Source organism: Tenrec ecaudatus, chromosome 13 (assembly GCF_050624435.1).
Source record: "Tenrec ecaudatus isolate mTenEca1 chromosome 13, mTenEca1.hap1, whole genome shotgun sequence".
NCBI lineage: Eukaryota > Metazoa > Chordata > Mammalia > Afrosoricida > Tenrecidae > Tenrec > Tenrec ecaudatus.
Genome location: NC_134542.1, coordinates 43,209,732 through 43,231,865, shown reverse-complemented (window position 1 = coordinate 43,231,865; position 22,134 = coordinate 43,209,732). Strand labels below are relative to the sequence as shown.

The 22,134-nt window shown below is 42.1% G+C and overlaps 1 protein-coding gene across 1 annotated transcript in view; it reads right to left on the bottom strand.

Moving 5' to 3' along the window:
* DNAH7 (dynein axonemal heavy chain 7) overlaps positions 1 to 22,134 on the bottom strand; it is a 249,562-nt gene that overhangs the window by 140,350 nt on the left and 87,078 nt on the right. The window contains exons 25-30 of the mRNA XM_075528957.1: positions 19,982 to 20,150; positions 16,124 to 16,226; positions 15,880 to 16,007; positions 10,411 to 10,623; positions 6,041 to 6,139; positions 3,978 to 4,226 (exon numbers count right to left, since the gene is read on the bottom strand). Coding sequence (XP_075385072.1) covers positions 3,978 to 4,226; positions 6,041 to 6,139; positions 10,411 to 10,623; positions 15,880 to 16,007; positions 16,124 to 16,226; positions 19,982 to 20,150 — 961 coding nt within the window. The remainder of the gene's footprint in view (positions 1 to 3,977; positions 4,227 to 6,040; positions 6,140 to 10,410; positions 10,624 to 15,879; positions 16,008 to 16,123; positions 16,227 to 19,981; positions 20,151 to 22,134) is intronic.

Sequence of the window (22,134 nt, the reverse complement as noted above, 5' to 3'; positions counted from 1 at the left end):
ATGGGTGCATAAGCAAATGTGATGAAGAAAGCTGATGGTACCCGGCTATCAAAAGATTTAGCATGTGGGATCTTAAAGGCTTGAAAATAAACAAGCGGCTATCTAGATGAGAAACAACAAAGCCTACATAGAAGAAACACACCAGCCTGTGCGATCTTGAGGTGTCAATGTGATCAGGTATCAGGCATCAAAGACCCAGAACAAAAAATGATATCTATGTGAATGAGGGGGATGGCAGAATGGAGACCCAAAGCCCATCTGTAGACAATTGGACACGCCCTTACAGAAAGGACACAAGGAAGAGATGGGCCAGTCAGAGGGCAGGATAGCACCAATTAAACACTCAACTTTCCTTTAGTTCGTTAATGCTTCCTCCCCCCCCATCCCACCCTATCAGGACTCCAATTCTTCTTTCCAAATCCCACTAGGCCAGAGCACGTACACTGGTACAGATAAGAGCTGGAAACACAGGGAATCCAGGACAGATAAACCCCTTAGGACCAATAATGAGAGTAGCAATACCAGGAGGGGAAGGGGAAAATGGGGGTAGAAAGGTAGAACAGATCACAATGATCAACCTATAACCCACTCCCAGGGGGACAAACAACAGAAAAGTGGGTGTCGGAGACAGCAGTTGGTGTAAGATATGAAAAAAATTAATAAATTATCAAGGGCTCATGGGCAGCGGGGACTGAGCTGATATCAAGGACTAAAGTAAAAAGAAAATGTTTTGAAAATGATGATGGCAACATATGTATGAATGTGCTCAACACAATGGATATCTGTATGGATTGTGATGACAGCCCCCAATAAAATGATTTTTTCTAAAGTGGAGGGTAAAGACATGTTTTACAACTGCCTCTTGGCACTAGGGAAGTCAGAGGAGGTGAGGACTATCCACCTCCATTGTCACTCACTATAAACAGGTCCTCCTAAATTAGAAGTATTGGAGAATTCTATCATCTTTTTAACAAGGGTAAAGTTGTTGCCACCAAACAAAGGTTTAGCCTCAAAGCAGCAACACTTGTGTGGAGCTGTAGTTCATTTCCAGCGGCTAAGGAAGCCTGACCCTTTCATCCTGTCACTGGGTCGCTCTTTCTAGATTAATGAGCCACTGCTAACTTCACAACTGGATGGAAGCCCAGTTGCGTACCTTCATCTCTGCTACTCTGTGAGTCACACCTTGTTTAGTTCCTTTAAAAACTTGCTTGTTCTCAAACGAAATGATTAATGTATCAGAGGGTGATAGGAAGGCAAGGTAGGAACAAAAGGTGAGCGGGAGGGGAGGGGAAGAAGACCAGGAAAGGGGGCAGAGAGAGAGAGAGAGAGAGAGAGAGAGAGAGAGAGAGAGAGAGAGAGAGAGAGAGAGAGAGAGCGATCAGCGGAAAAGGAAACGTCAGAGCAGCATAGAAATGGAAAAGCAGAAATACCACTCGTGGCTGACAGAAATAAGAAGTATAGCCAGTGGTATGAAAATAAACATACATGCATTTAAATTCCCCCACGGAAAGATAAAAGAGGATTAAACCAGAGACAATGTGAGACAAATGTAGAAATCCTAAACCTTGAGTGAAAGAGAGCAAGTCTGCAGAAGGAGTTGAGATAATCCCGGGGAATAATGAAGAAAAGGGAAAAAGAAAAATGTCACAAACATTGCAAAAGATTTCTGTGAGTATAAGGAATGGGATGAAGGACGTGCTTGCTTTCAAGTAGAATTGCGGAATGATTTAGTACCTGAAAAGATGTAAAGTATCATTTTATTTGGGAGTAAATATTAAATAATAAACTGGTAAAAAAGGTAAGTGAAAATGACAACTCAAGTTACAAATAAAAATGTGGGCAAGCATACAGATAAAGTAAAAAACAACAACATAACTCACTGCTACTGAGTACTAGTGGACTTTCAGAGACTCACACTTTATAGGATTAGAAAGCCCAGTCTTTCTCCCTCAGAAGGGCTGGTGGGTATGGTAGATATATAATCATTTGTCAACTTGAGGATTAAGAGCGAAGGGGTGGAGTCTACTCTGTCAATTGGGTCATCACCAATGAGGCTTCTGTGTGGGCACAGCCTTCCTCTAAGGATTCTGAAAAATCCAGGATTTTCCTCTTTGGAGGTGGGAAACTCTCGAGGCTTACACCCTGGGAGACATAGCAGCTGACAAGACACATGGACCCACCCTGATGTAGAGACTCCTGCCAGCGCTGAGATGTTTCCAATGACACTGGATCCAAAGACTTTCGACCCACTGGCCTGTGATCTTCTGCAGTCAGCGTCATTACTTGTGTTTCATGAGTCTGAAGAGGCCTTTATAGATTGGTATCAGACATATGGGCTAACATCAGACTTATGGACCTGATCTGGACTGGGCTGGGATGTTTTCTCAATGTTCAATTGCTCTCATAATTAAATCGCTTTCTTAGGCACATATGTGTGTGCATGGATTTGTTTCTCTAGTCCACCCAGACCAGTACAGTGGGTTTGAACTGCCGACCGTGCAGTCAGCAACCCAATTCATAATCACTACCCCACAGGGCTCTCCCACAACAACAGGCACCATGTGTGTGTGTGTGTGTGTACATATATACACACGTGTACATAGGGGAAAATTAGGAGATACAATACTGAAATCAAAAAGAGTGAATTCAAGACAAATCATAAGAAAATAATTGTGAAGTGATTGAAGGTCAGCTTCTAGGAAGAAGACATAATAATCATAAATCCCATGTAGGTTATAAAGAATGAAAGAAATGAAGCAAAACTTAATTGAAATATAAGAAGAGATAAAAACACAACCAAGTTGGAGACTATAAACAGCCCCCTGACTTTAGCATATCAAAGCAAGTAAAAAATAGGATGCGAGAATAAGAATTTTGAATAAGATAGGGGATGCTATGGCACCATGGTGGTGCAGTGGTCATGTACTGGGCTGCAATACACAGGTCCACAATTCAAAACCACCAGCTGCCCTGTAGGAGAAAGAAGGGGCTTTCTACTCCTGCCAAGAGGAACAGTCTCAGAAACCCACAAAGGCAGTTCTACCCTGTCCCACAGGGTCACGGTGAGTCGACATTGACATGATGGAAGTTAGTTTGGTTTGGTTTTGGTTTAAGGGGCCCTTGTGACATTGTTGGTTATGCTTTGGGACTTTAAGCACAAGGTAAGTTGTTCAAACCCACGAGCTGCTCCACAGGAGAAATGTGAGGGTATGTGCGTCCATAAAGCTCGACAGCCTCAGAGACCCGAAGCGGCTGCTCTAGTGGGTCTACAGGGTTGCTATGAGTAGGGTTTGACTCTGGACTCTGGGTTATGAGCTGAAGTTGACTTGACTGCGCCCAACAGCAGCCTTTCTCTGGGGGGGCGGGGTGTGCGTGCACATATATACATTACACATATATGTAATATCTAGACCTTACACATAACATAAATAAGGGGACTTCAAGAAGTTGTGGACAATTCCATTATCTCTTAATACCATTTACTACTCTTTGAAGCCCTTTCATCCATACGCATAGTACTTATTTGTGGATAATCACACACACACATATACAAATTACAATGGAATACTCCTAGCAGCTAATTACAGAAGTTTTCATTACAAAGCTAACCATTCAGGAGACTGTGTTTTCCTAAAAATCGAGGAGTGAATTGTTGTGCTGAACTTCCTCCATCCCATCTTCCTCATTTTCCCTTTGCATGCTTTTCTCATGGGTTAGGCATTCTCCTGAAAGTATGTGTTTCAATGGTCCTGCACTCTTTCCTGCACATTATCCACCCCTGCTGTTGAGTCCACTCAGCTCAACAGGGACCTTAGAGAGCGTTCCTGAGGCTGCACAACATCACAGAAGCAGACAGCCCCATCTTGCTCCTGCAGGGCAGCTGGTGGTTCTGCACCATGGTCTTTGTGGTTAGCAGTCCAAGGCTCTTCCGACTCACAGCTGAACGTAAGTATGCCAGTGTGTCAATGTGGACTTACCTTTTCACATATATCATTTAGAGCCCCGGCTAAGACACGGTACGCGCTGGTCTTTCCTCCAAAGGGTTCTCCAACAATCATAAAACCATGCCGCACAATCATCATCTCATATATCTGAAGAATCTTCTCGGAAAAGAATGTGGTCATTTGCAAATTCATGGAGTTACAATTGTCTTTGATAGCTGCCAGCAAATCATTGTAATCTGGTTTAGGTAATTTCACGCCCGGAAACAAATCTGAAGTAATTCCCTGATGACACAGAATTTTGAGGTTTTTATTTATACACATACGCACACACACAAACATGTGAAAATCATCTTATATATAATCTAATATAACAAATTAGATCAGTTGAGGTTCTAAGGAGACCAGAGTAGACACAGGTACATACACGGGGGAGGCGGAGGGGGAGGGAGAGAGAAAGAAAAAGTCCTAGAAGGTCATCAAGCAGCGAAGGAATGCCAAGAATTACTACCAGGCAGGAAGAAAAAGGCTCACAGAGGAAGAGACCCCCGCTGGCACCCTGATTTGGATTTGTAACCCCTAGAACTGTGAGAAAATATGGTTATTTCTATTCTTTAACACTAACCATTTGTATTTCTATTACGGCAGCTCTAGGTAACAGACACTGTTGGATAAATGCTCACTAACTGAATACACAGCTGGACAAGAATATAGCTACTGGGCTTTATTTCCTCTTTCTAAAAATGAAACTAGACTCCTGGATGACAGGGACACTGGTACCAAGGAAATTAAGGGCAAACTTTATGAAGAAAATTTGAACTCTTTCCTTATTGATTTACACTGTTGACTCCCAGTACTAAGGAAAGCACCTTTCAGAAAGATGAGACATGGTTCCTAGGGATGGGTGATGGCATGTGTGTTAGTCTGGGTACTTTTGAGAAACAAACTCCACAGAAACTCATGTATAAGAGAGAGTTTTATATAAAGGGTAAGTGCACATCAAGAAAACATTCGAACCCAGTGCTGCCCAAGCCCACAAGTCCAACATTAACTCATATGTCCAACACCAATCCACAGAGTCCTCCTCCATCTCACAAAACACACGCAATGATGCCGACTGCAGGAGGAAAACTGAGTCAGTGAATGTGTAAGCATCTCAGCACTGGCAGGCATTTCCACACGGCTGCTCCAGCACCCAGGGCTGCATCGGGGTAGGTCCATGTGGCTTCTCCTCAGGGATGTCTTGCAGGAAGTGAGCTTTGCCAGCTGAAGCAGGGAAATGACTAAGACAGCTGCACCCTGGTCCAACCATCACAAAGCAAGAGACCCAAGGACTAGAAATGTGAGGCTCACTGAACCATTTATTGCTCCACCCTTCAATTAAGCCCACATGTGTTTATTGGTCAGGTTGGCACAATACTACAACTCCTTTCCCCAGGACAGACACTACTCTGCCATCTTTCTACAGTGAGATCTGCTTGAACACCAAGCCAGCATCACTTAGGGCAACATCTACTACCAGCCAAAGCCCATGGCTTCTTTGGTGTCGTCTACCTGAGATGAGCAAGAAAAAGTGATGGCTTCCTCTAAATTACTGCCACTCGAATCCTGAAAATTATCACACTTAATCACACTTGCCTTAATCTAATCCTTTGAAAACCATCACATCCATTGGAAGAAATTAAGCTTCTCTTTTATTTCTTCTAGCATCATGTTAGCAAAATCTTACCACACCCATTCTGTCCTAGGGATTCCGTGTATGCGTTAGACAAATTACCTTGTGTCACAGAGCCTACATTCCAGTAGAACAACAACAAAAAACAACTCATTCCCACTGGGTCAGTTCTGACTCACGGTGACCCTATGGGGCCTGGGTTTTGTAACTTGTGTGTGCTCACATTTGAAAGTTAAAACTGTTTAAGAACTCCAAGCTGCTAAAAGTCATCTGAAACAATAACACTCTCTAAACTCATGTCAGATAAAACCTGAGATGCACCACATTATTATGTTATATCGCAGAAGTCTCTCATATGGGACATTGAAAACATGCCAAGATTGCTGAAGACATTATGATAAAACATACACTGGGATTTTCTTACCTCAAAGAGTGGTAAATCATGGGACAAAAATTTTGGTAGGTTTACATCAATAATAGATCTGAGAAGCAAAATTTCCTCATTTTCATTTGGGTATTTCAGCTAAAAGAAAAAATATTCATGATTATATTTGCATCTGCTAACTGTACCTTCCCCTCCCCTCGCCTCCCTCCCCACCCACCCACTTCTCTGACAAAAATATTTAGGCTCCATAAGCAATTTAAACAAATGTAAAAATGTCGCTCCAATTTCCTTTTATTTTCTTTGATTGCTGTTAATTTTAGAAACTGATATTTCTGCTTGTTGAATTTCATGTTAGTTTCTTATACCAACCTAAGTTGAACTAACTACCCATTCAAAAACGCTGCTAAAGAACTCTTGGCCATGTGTTCACTATAGTTTGGGAGTGGTTACTGCTGACCCATTCCAGGTCAGTTGTGGCTCAATCAATGGAAAGCCTTCATTCAAAGTGAGTGACCTTCTAGTATCACGGCTGGAAAGGTTATCTCCTCACTGTGAGACCAGAAGAACTGGAGGGTGCCTGACTACCATTCCTCAATATTTTGATCAGAGATTCTAGAGATCTCTCTCAATCAAAAGGGAGGAAATGTAGGACAGAATTTCAAAATCTGCTGGTCTTGCAATTTTCTGGAGTCATGGAGGGATAGATTAACCCCGGAAGCTATGGCTGGAGACAATCTTTAAACTTAAACCAAAAATATCTATCTCCTGAAGTCCTTTTGAAGCCACACGCTAGTTCAGGTTCACCAGTAACGGATGTCTGCCCTGAGCCCCGTGCCCCTCTGAGAGCTCTCTGTATGGGAGCACGTTGACAATGGGCCCCTTGCCAGATTAGCCAGGAAACGTCCAGGGCGGTGCATTTATCTCAGTGGGCAGGAACGACTCAGAAAAGGAGCGAGAGAGCAGCTGGCTGTGCAACTTGGGGAGCAGTGATTTGTTAGCTCCGGCTCTTCTACTCATAGTTTCTGTTCCTCCCCCCAAATGACTTGAGTCAGTCCAAGTAGACTGCAGGTATCTCCTCCTAATGCTCACAGAATTGTTTGATTCCGTTGTGAGTGACGGTTCCCGGGGTTAATTTTGACTGTAAAAACTGAGTGCTCTAACACTGGGATTAACTCTCCATCCTGCGGGGTATGAAATGCGCCCCCCGAGAGGCAGGGACTGGGGATTTTAGTGTCATCAGGAAAGAAGAGCTAGAGTGGAGTGTGTTCTTTGGACCCTGAAACACCTGTCATTGACTCTCTTCCATCTGAGACAGTAGGCTCCCGTGGCAGAGCGGCAGGAGCGGCAGGGCAGAGCTAGCGCCCCAGACGAGGCAACAGGCGTCCCAGGCTAGGGTGTAAGTCAAGCTGAAAGCCTTCTGGCAGGTGGCTTGCTAGTGGGGTGCCTCCAGGCACTTAATTGGGGCAGCTAGGTTTCTGACCCACAGCTGCGGTGGTGAGTGCCTTCAAACTGAAGCTCACAGCAGTGTGGCATTTATTGACAGCATTCCCCAAGGACCAGCGAGAGCTCTGCCTGTGGGCATGACCGAGAACAGGCTATCTTGAATGAAGACCTGCTATTTTGGGTATTTCTGATCCTGAATTATACTTGTAAACTTCCCCAATAAAGCCCATACTTTATTAGGGAAGTAAGAGCTATGAGCTATATGTGGTTACTGCAGTGAATTCTCCAACTCAACTGAGGAGGAGAGAGTGCTGCTGGAAGAGACAATTGGTATCAACATTGGCAAAGGAGCTAGGAAGGTGGAAGCAAGTCGGAGCCCTGCCTTGAAGCAATCGGCCTTTGGCTGATGTTGAGTTTGCTTCTCCTCCTTTGTGAAGCCCGAGGAGGCCAGATATTGGCTCCTTGTCATTTTTACAACTTAAAAATGTAACATTACTGAATTGTAGATATAGAAATTGATGAATTGGCATTCTGCTGTATAAAATCTCATCAATTACAAAAAAGATGAATAAATAATTTCAACATGGGTACTCATAAATGCTTACTCATTTGCCAGTATTACAAAGTCAAAGTCCTTGCTCTGACTATAAAATCAAATGTTTTTCTGACAAATGAAATGCACCATTTACACTGCCTAGTTCTGTAGTGTATTTCCCCAACCACCACCAAAAAAGATGTTCTTAAAAAATAACACGAGAGAAAAGTTAACTGTAGTATCCTTCAAAAAAAACTCCCCTCCCCCATTTTATTTAGACAAAGTATTATATCTTTCAACTTTAATATTTCAGGCAATACCTTACTCCAAAGTTTTATTTCCCGATAGCAGATATGTTGTTTTCTAACACATTTTTTCCTTTTTCTCTAGACTTTCTAAAATGTTTCATGTTCCTGTTTAATGGGCTTAACCTTAGAAGGCTAGTCATGTCTGCCCATCAAGCTGGACTGTCTCTGAATCTCTGCACCTCCCAAGACCAAAGCAAGTCCTGCTTCTTTTAAAGCAAAGGTCTAAAATGTATGTATGTGTGTAACGTGTGTGTGTGTGTGTGTGTGTATGTTAGACTATACAGGTCAAACAGTCAACAATCCCACATTCGTTTTTGACAAAGAATGATAGGGTTCATGTGCCGCATGCAGTTAACAGCTCAGTTTCACAGCCAAGATCTCAGGGACAGCCCACGCGAGGACGATGCATTGTCTTTTCCATTCTCTGACCACAACAGAATCCTGACATGCCAGGTTAATATAAATCATGGCACCCAGTTGCTTTTGTTTACTGCAAAAAATCAGTGACTTGACATTTTGTTAGGCAACTGTGAAATCGACTATCATCATGATACCTCCGTATTCTTGATAAGATTATTACAGAGGATAAAAATGCATGCCACTTTCCTTAATCATGTAGGGTATAATTTAAATCCTATCATTTACAAATTACCAACACGAAAATTTGACAAGGTCACACTTTAGTACATTTTGATGTTAACTATAAGCTTATCTTTAAAATACATGTTTTTATTCTGAATTAGGTGAAGGTTTCCAGAGGAGATATCAGATTTGTATCCAGCGGCTCATCCACATGTTGTGTCAGCTCACTGATTGCAATCCTTTCCACGTGCCACCGCTCACCCCACTTCCCCCTGGTGTTCTCCGTCTCCTGTCCTCCTCCTTTCTCAGCCATCTGAATGTTGCCTTTGGGAACATCCTGCCCTTTGCTACTAAATGGCTGATTACGCTACCACAGGGGTGAGTTCAGTCCCACACCAGAAGGGTGACCAAGGGCCATCATCTCAGGGATCTCATTGTCTCTGTCTACCTAGTAAGCTTGGTCCCTTTTATGATTCCAAGTGTGGGTTTGCATTTTTCTCCCATGCATGTTTATCTTTTTGTCATAAAAAACTAATCAATGTATAGCTGTACTTTGTGATTCCAGAAAATATTCCCAACGAAAATTTAATCAAGTCTAAAAGTGTTTGAGTTTTCATCCATATGGGTACGATTAAGAAACTATGGTAGTGTAGTGGCTAAAGCAGGCAGTTGCTAACCAAAAGTTCACTGGTTTCAATCCACCAACTGCTCCACGGGAGAAAGATGTCAGAGTTTGCTCCTGTCAAGATTACAGCCTTGAAAACCCTCTGGGGTGGAGATGTCGGACAGGACAAGATATGACAAAATAATAATTTATAAATTATCAAGGGTTCATTGAGGGAGGGGGGAGTGGGGAGGGAGGGGAAAGTGAGGAGCTGATGCCAGGGGCTTAACTTGAGAGCAATTGTTTTGAGAGTGATGAGGGCAATGACTGTACAAATGTGCTTTACACAATTGATGTATGTATGGATTGTGATAACAATTGTTTGAGCCCCTAATAAAATGATTTTTTAATAACACACCCTCTGGGGCAGCGCTACTCTGTCCTATAGGGAAGCTCCACATTTAAACAGACTCAGTGACAAGGGGTTTGTTTCTTTCTTTTTGGTTATGATGCATACCATGATGGAAGTCAAACATATCATTGTTTGCTGGGGTTGTACAATTAATTATATTAAGTGACAATGGATAGGGTCATCTCTACATAGTTTTAATCATATATCATATCCCTTAAAGCTATGCATGTTACATGTAGAGTAAAAGCCCTCAACATATTTCCCAGCTGCACATAATTTTATTCTCTTAAATACCTCCTTTCAAATATCAAAATTTTTAGAACTCAAACTCACTAATAATGACATGTCTGTGTTTTTGGAAATCCATATAAATTTGTTTTGATACGTGAAAAATAATATGTTTAATGCCATTTTTCCCTCTGCTCAGCAGTGGGAACCAACCCATGCCTTGGAGTTCTGTAAAGACATGCACTCCTGGCATCTGCACAAGAGAAGGTGACTTTCAGAAAGACTTGCGTTCTCTACCTTCAGATTCCCAGCAGCTGTCAGCACGGACTTCACCGCTCTCATTCCGTAATCATAGTGATGCTGAGAGGACAGCTGCTCTGAACACAGGCGGTACGTGGCCACAATTTTGACGGACAGCGGCCGAGCAGTGACAAACCCGCAGGAGTACAGAACGATCTCAGCAATCATGGCGTAATCAGGTACCATCATGGCCACTGTCCGGAAGAGGGCCTAGGGTCAAGGGTCAAGGAGGAGAACAGGCACTTTTCAAAAGACCACGCGAAAGGGACCCTGCTCGTTACTTCTTACTTAACGTGTGATATCTGCCACAATAGGCAATGTTCTTCACACAAAGGCAGTTTCGTCTTTCTGAGGTTTGGACAGAGCTTCATGACATTCGAATGGAAAGTGCTTTCCTTAAGGATACCTTCACATTTTATGCCACTTACATCTTTGGTGAATTATCCGTTACTCAGAGTGTTAAAACCAATTACTTCATCTTCTTCATGAGAAAGCAACGTTGCCATAGGGAAGAGAACCACAATGTCTGAAGCCAGGCTTCTTAGGGGCTGCTGAGAACGGGCCAGTGTTGGGGTGGGACAGGCTGGAGGGGCTGAGCTTCAAGTGAGGCACCACATGAATCTAACATTTTAAAGTGCATAATTTTCTCGACTAATCAGGTAACTCCTAATAACGAGGTCATTTTAGATAAGTGAGATATTTTGAGGCATTCTTAAGCTGTTGAGTTTACGGGTACCACGTCAGTCTTTCAACAAGGATAGAAAACTGTAAAATAAGTTAAAGGCAATCATTCGAAGAAGTTTTTTTTTTTCTCATGGTATTTTCAATACTCTGGGACAAATAAACCTCACATGGTGGTAAGAAAATAGGAAATTTAGTAGATTTCTGTAAGAACAAGTGATAAATATTCCTACGGCTCTAAACTGTTAGTATGGGTTAGGGCTCACTTCAATAGCTCGGGTATTACAATGTGAGCTTCTGGTAATAAAGCGTCAAAGGAAAAGAGCAATTCCAGAGGGGGAAGCCCTGTGAAAAACGGCAATCACATTGAGATGGTCTGTAAAGACTTCCTGGAATTAGCTGAGTTACCACACAACAGAAGGAAGATCTAAACTAGAAGCATCGTGCCTAAGTCATCTGTATGACTCTTTGAACTTGGGAACAGAGAAAAGATTTGTCTCAATCAAGATCCTGTTAATGTGTTATGTTCATTACTATCTAGAGGCCTTATTCCTGCTATTTTTACCAACAAGTTAGAATTGGGGAAAGAAGAGAATAAAACAGTTTCCAATTGATTTATTTTGCTCTGTTTGCTTGTTTGATAGCACGAGGAAATACACTGGAATAGAAGAGGCTTAATGTAAAGGGTCTAGTCACTATAAGTTTGAGGAATAGAGAATGCAAGAGAATTGCTATCCAGATGGTACTTCTTTACGGGTGGGTTGTCAACAACTATATTTTAGGATGAATGAAAGATGGCATGAATGAATGAGCACACCAACCAGACAGTCAGGAGCTGGCTTGGGGTAACCCAGTCTTTCTACAATACTGCAGCTCGCTACTGGCTTGGGGACAGCATCTAGTACTGGGTGCCCAGTTTCCCTCTGAACACTCCAGGCAATTTCACAAATTCCTCCACACATTCTTTCAACACTACTAACAATATGGTGGGAGCCGTGGGGGCATGCATAGTGAGTTATGTGTTGGGCTGCTAACTGCAAGGTCAGCAGTTCACAAGCACCTGTTGCTTCTTCCCTGGGAGGAAGACGAGGCTTTCTACTCCCCTTAGGAGTTACCATCTCAGAAACCCACAGGGGCAGTTCCACCTTGTCCTGGAGGGTTGCCATGGGTGGGAATGGACTCACCGACAGCGATTTGCCAGTGAACATGGCTGTGGGACGCTCCCTGTGACAGACAGGTGAACGGCAAGGAGCCCTCAAACAGAGGGAGATCAAATTGTCTCGGGAGGTTATCATGATATCCCACTTACGAGGCATCTTCCACCAACGATTCAATGATGATGCTCACTTATCACAGATAAAAACATTCTGATCAAACATCTTTCTCAGACCTAAACTGCTCTGGGGGTAAATGTCCCATCCAGTGCTTTAGGCACAAGGATAGATGACACAGTGATATTTCATAATAGGGTTTAAGATGTATTGGAAAACACTAGATCTAGTAACAGCAAGTTTGGGAATCACTTAGTTAATTTTTAATTACATTGGACACGTTTAACAATGAAATACTTTCTGGAGTCTGAGGAAAAGCGACTATACACCCAAGTGCCAGCCAGGAACGGAACGCATCCCAGTCCACAGAATTCCCGTGAGCCCTACCCTTCCTGCTTATCGCAGCAGGAAGGAGGGGCGGATTAGAGTTCCTCTACAGCTTCCGGGAGGAGAAGAAGGAACTAAGTCTTTGTACTTCCTGAAATCTGCTTCTAAAGAATGCATATCGTCACTGACTGCTAGTCCATTCCAATGTACACTGGCCCCTATAGGCCAAGTTCTGTTCAAGACAGTGAGACTGGGGGCGCGCCAACCCCGAGCGGTCCATGCAGAGTAGGGCGTGAGAAACAGAAAACCAGAATCTGTTACCGGAGTCCAGGAGTGGGAAGTGGGGAGACAGAGCAGAGGTCCCCCTGAAGAATCTCTAGGCAGGTATACGGTAGAAGGATTCATCAATAGACCTCTGCCAGGATGAATATAAATTTATGAGGTAGGAAAAAAGATGGGTTAAAGAGGCTTTTAAAACACACACCAGCAGCATGTGTTCTGAGGCTAATGAGGCCCAACGTGAGAGAAGATGCACAGAAGCTCAGGACAAAGAGGACCCGGGTCCTAAGGCTCTCATGGACTGTGTCAGGCAACCCGAACTTTACTTGCTCGGCAAACAGGAGTGCAGAAGTTTGGAAATGGCATGACTGGATTGCTTCTGATCCACAGTAATGCTGGCAGCACGGAGGGAGGCATTCATTAGAGGGCATTTCAGTGGGGAGACATGGATGATAAACGGCCTCTCGCCACACACAGTGCAAGAGAAGGGGAAGGGCGGAGGCAGGCTGTGGTTGTGAGACAAGCAGGAGGCACTGGGAGACTTGGGAAGTCGGATTCCTGGGTCTGGGTGGCTGACGGAATCTTCTGGTGAAGACAAGGGCTTCATGGATGACTCCGAAGACTGATACCACGCCCTGGGCCCTAGCAGGCTTTTATTTTAGGAATAAGTAACTCAGAAGTAGAGTCTCATTTCCAACAACATAACTTCCATGTGCTTTCTTCATTTGAAAGTATATTCTCTCTCTTAACCTCTTGCTGTGATTGTTAGGTGTTGTCGAGTTCCGGCTAAACTCAGGTCAGCCCAAGATACAATGCAACTGGTCCTGTACTGTCGTCACGGTTGTCCTGATGTTTGAGCCCACTGTGTCAATCCGTCCTGTAAGGGTCTCCCTCTTTGGGGGCTGACCCTTACTCCACAAAACACATTCTTCTTCTCCCTCTAGATAACAGGCCCAAAGCATGTGAGACAAAGTTGTTATCCTGGCTTTGAAATACACTCTGATTGTACTTATTTCAAGGCAGATTTGTCTGTTCTTCTGGTGGTCCACTGTATATTCAATAATTGTTGCCAACACTGTAATTCAAAGCTTAACACTATTCTTCAGGATCCATTATTCAGCTTTCACATGCACATGAGCAATTGAAAATAGGACAGCTTGGGCCAGGCACACCTTGTTCCTTCAACGGCCAGCTTTGCCTCTGAACACCTTGCAGAACTCTTCGGCAGCAGATTTGCTCAGCGTCATTGGACTTCAGCTTGTATGGGTTTTGATGATAGATCTAAGCAAAATAAAACCCTAGACAACTTTAATCTTTTCTTCATTTACCACAATGCTGCTGATTGGTCCATCTGTGAGGATTTTTGTTTGCGGTATGTTGAGGCATACTCCATATTGAAGGCTACCATTCAGATTTGTCAACTCTGCTTTGATATTACTTAGTAGGTGCTTCCTCTTCACTTCCAGAAACCAGGGTCCTGTCATCTGCATAGCACAGGCTCTAAATGAACCGACCCCCAATCCTGACGCCATGTTCTTCAGCACAGCGAATGACTTGCTCAGTATAAACACTAAATAAATATGGTGAAAGCATACAACACTGAAGCACACATTTCCTGGTTTTAAACCGTGCAAAATCCTCTTGTTCTGTTAGAAGGACAACCTTCTGATCTATGTCCAGGTTCTGCATGAGCACACAGCTCCTATTAGCTGCTGTTGAGTCAGTTCTAATGCATAACGAATCTGTACAACAGAACGAAACACTGTCCATTTCTGCACCATCGTTACGATTGTTATTATTTTGAGCCCATTGTTGCAGACACAGTGCCAGTCCATCTTGTCCTGGACTGTCCTCTTTCCCACTGGCCATCTGCTTCACCACACATGCTCTTCTTTTCTGGTAACATGCCTTTCCTGGCACTTTCTTCTTTAAGCTAAAATCTATGTAGTATCAGAAATTACATATACCTTGTTCCACATTCTCTTCTGAATCTGGCTAGAATTTCTGGCAGTTCTTTGTTGATGTGTTGATCTATAACTGGTTTTGAATTATCTTCAGCAAAATTTCACTTGAGTGTGACATCGATAATAATGTTCAATAATTCCTGGATTTGGTGGTATTAGCTTGCTTTGGGATGGGTACAAATATATGTCCAGTTGGCTGAGCAATTCGGTAGCCATCTGCCACATTTCTTTGCCTATCTGAGTGAACGCTTCCAGTGTTGCATCTGTCTGTTGAAACATCTCAATTGGATTATGCCAATATGCCTGGAGTTGTGATTTTTGCCAGTGCCTTTAATGTAGCTCGGGCTTCTCTCAGCCTTTGAACCTATGCTACCTCCTCAAATGACTGAGCACCAGCCGTTCCTTTTGGCACGTGACTCTGAGCATACGTCTACTGGAAAATTCCATCTTAGAACTCGAAGTGGCAAGATGGAGCTGTTTTCTTTCCAGGCTTGGATAATACTTTGAAATTATTTGATATATCCAGATGACTTGAAAATGGTTAAATGTCCCTTAAAAAATGGGACATTCTCATGCTACCATGCTAACAAGGTAAGAAGAAGCCAAGGGCACAAAATTGTTTGATTTAAACATTTACATTTTTTTTTGTGGGGGAGATTGTAAGAATTCTAATGGGTATGTATTAACTATTTCCTGTATTTTAATTGTTTATAATTAGTGATATTTTAAAAATATAAAATATGGAAGTTGCATCTAGTGTCTGTATTTATTTTGTAAAGGTACTCACAGCTCTAAAACAAAATTCTGTAATAATCTCCCCAAATATTAAAATGCCACAAAGCAAATTATTTTACAAAAAATAGCCAAGGATAATATGTTCTTTTTAATATAGTAACTTTAAAATTATGGGCAGGAGGCAAGTGATATAATGACTTGTTCCATACCTTTAGATTATCTGGCAGCTCTGATCGCCCAGCATACCCAGGGTTCATTGTTATAAAGACAGCGCACGTGGGGTCAAGTTTTAGTTCAGTTCCTTCAAACAGCAGTATGTCAGTTCCTGCATTAATACCTGTGGATAATCAAGGAGAAATTACTTGCCAATATCACATAAAATGGTGACTTGTCCATTCATTACCTGTCATAGTTCTTCTCCTTTCACATATGCAACACAGACTAGTCCATTACCTCTTTGGATCGTAAGAATTTGTTGAGCAACCACAGAAAGTACTTCCAAATCAATCCTATTAAACTCATCAAAGCACGCCCAGGCTCCACAAGATAACAGTCCCTAGGAGAAAAAAGAATAATGAAATTTTCTATTTTATCTGATCGAATATTGCAATGCAACATTGCATTTTACCTGATCTTTTCAGGGATTTAATATCCTCTCAAGGAAATTACTTATTCACCTTTATCTTTAAAGACAGTCTGTTTTTCACCACCAATTCATTATTCTACATGAATAAAGGGTTTGATCAATTGAAAATCTTTACATTGGTATTTTTACTTTCTATCTATCTTTTGGTATGTACAGTTCTAGTTTCAAAGTCTTTCTTATTTTTAGTTACAAGCTCATTTTACTTGCTTTTTCCATGTGCACTACAGAGTGGGTAATAGTAATCCTCTAATTAAAATTCTGTTGCTGATAAGACCTCCACATGGTCTGATAGCCTTAAGTGCCAACTATTTATTATACTTTAAGGACCAAGTTTGTGGTCCTAATTCACAGCTATCTCACAAATTTGCACTATTCAATCATCTGGGTATCTCAGTCCAAATTCAACTTTTATTTTGAAAAAAAAATCAAACAACTCAACAAATATTGACTGAACACAAATTTTGTAGATGTGAGCGTATATACGTGTGTCTGTGTGTCCGTTTGTCTGCTCCACTGAGCACTTTGTATATGCTGTGCCCACATACAAGGAAACTAAGGCTACCTCATGCAACCCACTTCAAACAACTCAAAGTCGTCGAGCTCAGATTTGTACATCTTTCATTCTAATGAATCACTCTGAATTGAAAATGAACTCCATGCAAGCAGAGAATAGTATATTTTCATTATTTAGAGAAGAGTTGATGACCTTTTTCTCTAATACATCAATAATAAAAGGACCAGAAGCCACAGGCTGCAGAATGCATGCAGAACAGTTACACAGGGTTGAAGTTCTGCACAGCACAAACAATGCTCTCTGTTATTTTTTTGTATCCCCAAATGTCTAACAGACGCTTAACTCAAAGTACCTACATAATCATACACACCACCAATAAGGAAAACTTATCAAGTAAGCATTTGAATCTAAAGTAAAGAATTATTATAGATTTTAAAATCGGGTAATATGTGTTTCATGTTTCTGTAAACATTTTAGAAAATATGGCTATTCAAATGATAGTTAAAATCATAAATCATATTTACAAAAGAGTTGTGTATTAAAAGTTGTGTATTATTCAAATGTTTTCTTGATATTTTTTTCATCAGCGTTTGACTGTTTGGGGGTTTTCAAAGCTCCTATTTTAAATGTTTTAGCATTACAAACTGTGTTTACTCAACGTCTGTTGTAAAATAACCACGCCATATTTCAGTCAGTAAAAACCTACTCTACTGCAGTTGGCTGGTATACTCTTTTGTTTCTTTGTTTTAAATAACGTTATATATGAGGGAGTAACCACCCCACCCCCACCCCTCCACCCCCTGCAAATAAAACACACACAGAAAAAGGCTCCACTGGGTGAAGCTTTCCTAGTATGTATTTTTCCCACTTAGGCAAGCATCCAGCAACTCACTCTGAGTTAGTCCACCCAGTGGTGTCACTTGGGAAGGTTCTCTCTGGTCACTGAATTTTTTTGTAAAAGCATTTTCACTCAAACCTCCTCTTTTGTGATGGCCGATTTAAGAGAGCAGCTGAAGCTGTGAAACTTTGTTTCCTGCTGCAGAAAAATGCTGCAGAAACTGTTGTGAAGCCGAACACAGCTTACAAGGGCAGCACTATGGGAAAACTCATGTGTACGAGTAGGTTTCTTGTTTCAAAAAAGGTGAAATGTCGATTGATGACGAACCTTGTTCTGAACATCCGTCAACTTCCTGAATGGATGAAAAGGTTGACTCGTGGTGCATTTGGAGTTCGTTCCACCAGTTCAGACTGCTAATCAAGCTTTCTATTTAGAGGTTCTAAAAAGATTGTGTAATGGTGTGCAACAAAGAGGCCTGATTTGTGGCTAGTGGGGGATTGGTTTTGCCACCAAGACAATGCACCTGTTCACGCGGCCATCTCAGTGTGCCAGCTTTTGGCAAAAAACAGCATACCTCTCTTGCCCCACACACCTTACTCACCTGACCTCACTCCGTGTGACTTCATTTTGTTTCCATAAATGAAGATGGGCATGGAAAGACAGAGATTTGAGGACATAGAAGAGATGAAGAACAAAATAAGGGAGGGGCTGTCAGCCATCTAAATAGATGAGTTTGAAAAATGTTTCCAGGAACGGAATTGCAGATTTCACAACTGTATTAACTGTATTGGAGAGTACTTTGAAGGTGATAAGGTTGTTTTGTAAAAAAAAAAATTCGATACATAGTTTTGAAAAATATTACAGTTTTGGGGGGTACTCTCTTGTATTTAAAAGAAAATTTGGAATTAAGAAGATTATAGAATATTGAAAGTGTGCTTTAAAATTATGTACAATCAAACTTAATAGAGGAATACCCACCAAATTAAAAAAACCCATAACCCAAAATTGATTGTCTCATTTTTAATTCTACCACACAAGAATAACAGGCTATAACAACAAAGTGCTAAAATAATTGGGTGTTTATAAATAAAGTTTCTACATCTTTCATTCTTTTGGAATCTACTAGATTTCTAAGTGTGGGTATCTGACAAAAAACAAACAAACAAAAATAAATAAACAAGGACTTCAAGTTCTTTTAAAAGAAAAAGGTACTTAGAATTCATCAATTAAATTACTAAATTGTATTAACTTGTTAATAGTAAGACTGATGGGTTAAACCAGTGTTTACATTTCTATAGCTACAGGATGCACTGATTCTGAAACTTTCCTCTGTCCCATGCAATTAAGAGACACCTGTCTCTATTAGTAAGAGTTCTCCACCATAACAGGGACTGACAATTGGAGGGAGAGGCATGTTGGGAGCCGATAGCCATTAAGACCTTGGCCTCAGACACGTAGCAGAAACTTGGCCGCTTTCTAACAGCAAGGCTTTGTTTCCTGCCCAACTTCGCCCCCACATTCCAAGCTACATGCTCAGTAGCACGGGCGGTTGTGATAGCTGACCTTGCTGCCATTGGTTAAAATACCGAGCATCCATTGGACTGCAGACAGACCATATTAGGAACATCGTGATAAGTTCACCTGGTAAGCCTTAATTTGCATGCGGACGTCACCACAGACGTCTTTGAGAACTGTTGCGCACCCTTTTTACCTTATTAGGAACATGTAGCCAATTGGTTGTTACACAGTATGTTTCAGTAAAATATGTGCCTCCCGCTTCCTTCTCTGTTGTAAATATATACTCCGAGTTTTGGCAAAATAAACGGGCTTGATCAGCACTTGTCTTGCCCCACGTCTCTGTGTCTTTCTTCCATCCAGGTTCGTTGCCCCTAGGTCGCCGCGTGAGGGTCTCACTGGACGAGACCCACACAGAGGCAAAACTATCTAATAGGTTGTGTTACAACCCCACTCTTCTTGAGAATTATTGACATAGCACTTTAATTTTTGCCTTCAACTAACTACAGTAAGTCTTTTACTTACAGTTTATTATGTGTCCTCTATAAATAACTTTGCTTTCTGATCAGTTATCCCATCGAGGACACCCCACTGGCACTGAGTCAGTTTTGACTCCGAGTGACTGTCTAGGACAGAGTAGAACTTCCCCCTTGGATTTCCAAGGCTGTAAATCTTTGCATGAACAGAACAATCTCATCTTTATCCCGAGAGAAGTTGTCGGATTCAAACTGCCGACCTGATGCAACCCACTAGCCACCAGGGCTCTTTATTTAAGAGAGAGGAAGAGGCCATTCAAACCTTGAAGAACTTTCCTAGAGCCAGGTAATCCAATCCATCCGAGCAGTTAAACACAACGCACTGCTTGGCTACAGCTTTGGCTAAGTCTTTGGTAGTTTCCGTCTTCCCGGTTCCCGCGGGGCCTTCAGGCGCTCCCCCAAGGTGCAGGTGCAGGGCCCCGAACAAGGTTCTGAAACGGAAAGAAGAAACCATCGGTGGGGAATAAGGTCTTTTTTTTTTTTTTTCATGCACGTAAGCCAATGAGAGAAAGTTCAAACTGAGAATGAAATTTGCTACTGCGCCTCTGGTGATTTTTCTCCCATCACCACCTCCTCTGCAAGTCTCTGTTTGTGGACGAATCCGCCTGTCATTCTAGATTTACTTCTGCTAGCTGTTTCTATGGCAACCACAACAGATTCCCATTTTGAGATCCAATGCAGGCTTCTGGCCGCTGTGGCGAAGCGAGTCGACTCTTAACAACTGAGTCCTCCTCTTGCCACAAGATGAAGATGCTACGTAAACTGAAAACACCATGGATGCTTTCCGAATATAGGGCCATATTTGAAAGATGGAAAGGGGAATCGCCATGGAAGGTGGAATTAAAAGCTGAAGAAGTAATTGGGTGCTAAAGTTAATAATGCTTTGTGGTCTGGATATACACACAAGCATATTGATGTCCACATAAAACCTAGAGGAGGAACTCTCAGAACGCGGCCACCTGGGAGCTGTAATGGGTGACACAGAGGACTGCCTTACTCGAAGTGGCAGCTAAGGTCACTCTAGTAAAGAACCAGCGTCCCCTTCCTACAGGGCCTGATGAAAAGACGGCAGTCAAGGATCTGGGATCCAAATTTCAGTTATCTTTAGACACAAGAACCCGAGTCAAGAAAGGAACACTGCAGTTTTGCCCTGGAACAGAGAAAGCCCCCAGAGTCCTGTTCAGGAAGAAATGTGAAACTGTTCCACGGGGCCATCCTCACTAAGAAGAGCGTGCAGGACTACAGAGGAAACAAGGCTGAGTCAAGGAGCTCCGTTTAAATGATGGACTACAGGAGGAACAGAAATGGGGATGGAGAAGTAGGGAGGGCCTGGTGCAGCGAGCGAATCGTCAGAGAGATTCTGCAGGGAAAAGTTGGGACTTCAGGAGGTAAAAAGCACGACATGTCTTGGCATGTGACTACATGCATGTTGTCCTATCCACTTCAGCATCCTGATGGTCTGTCAAATGAGATTTTACATGAAAAGCAACAGATACCAGAAAATTGTGAGGACAAAGAAGTAGTCTGCCTCAGGTGCTGGGTGTTGCTGTAATAGAAATACAAGTAAGTGGCTTCAGGAAACAGAACTCTGTTTTCTCACAAGCAGGAAGCTACGAGTCTAAATCAGGGGACCAGCTCTGGGGCTCCTTCTCTGTCGGAGCTGGGTGATAGTCCTTGCCTCCTCCTTTCCGCTTCTGCTTCTTCCTCCCATGACAATCTTCGTCAACTTCCCCCATATGCTGCCTTGCTTTTGTGTCTAATTGGCTCCTTTTAGATCTCAGAAGTGATTGATTTGAGGTACACCCGACAATGATATGGTCTCATTAGCATGACAAAGACCACTCCAAAATGGGTTGACATTCACTTACACAGGGGTTAAGATTGCAGCAACAGGTCCTAGGGGGCTTCAAAAAGTTTGTGGGGGAAATTTCATTATCTTTTAATTCCATTTTCCATGAACTTTTTAAAGTCTTTTCGGGTTTTGAGGGAACACAATTCAGTCTATACCACAGCTAATTTAGTAAACAAGACCACTTGAAATTTCAGGAATACAAAAATATAATCATATTTAAAACACTCAGTGATGAGTTTAAATAAATATTAGATGTAAGGAGACAGAGAAACAGAGAAGATAAATATACATATGAATAAATAACCCATAAATACACAGCTATAGGATCTAAGGTGTTTAAAATCACAAAAGAGAATGGAAAGAGGAAAAATATAAGAAACAAAAGCTAAGAATTTTCCAGAATTGCAGGAAGACACGAGGGGCAGAAACTCCCAGTAGGCTCAGGATTACTAACCACATCTTGTTTCATTAGCGTGACCGTAAACTACAAAGAGAAGATATCAAAAGCTACAACAAACCCCCCAAAATGAACTAGAGTAAAAAGATCCTTGACTAGCACTTCT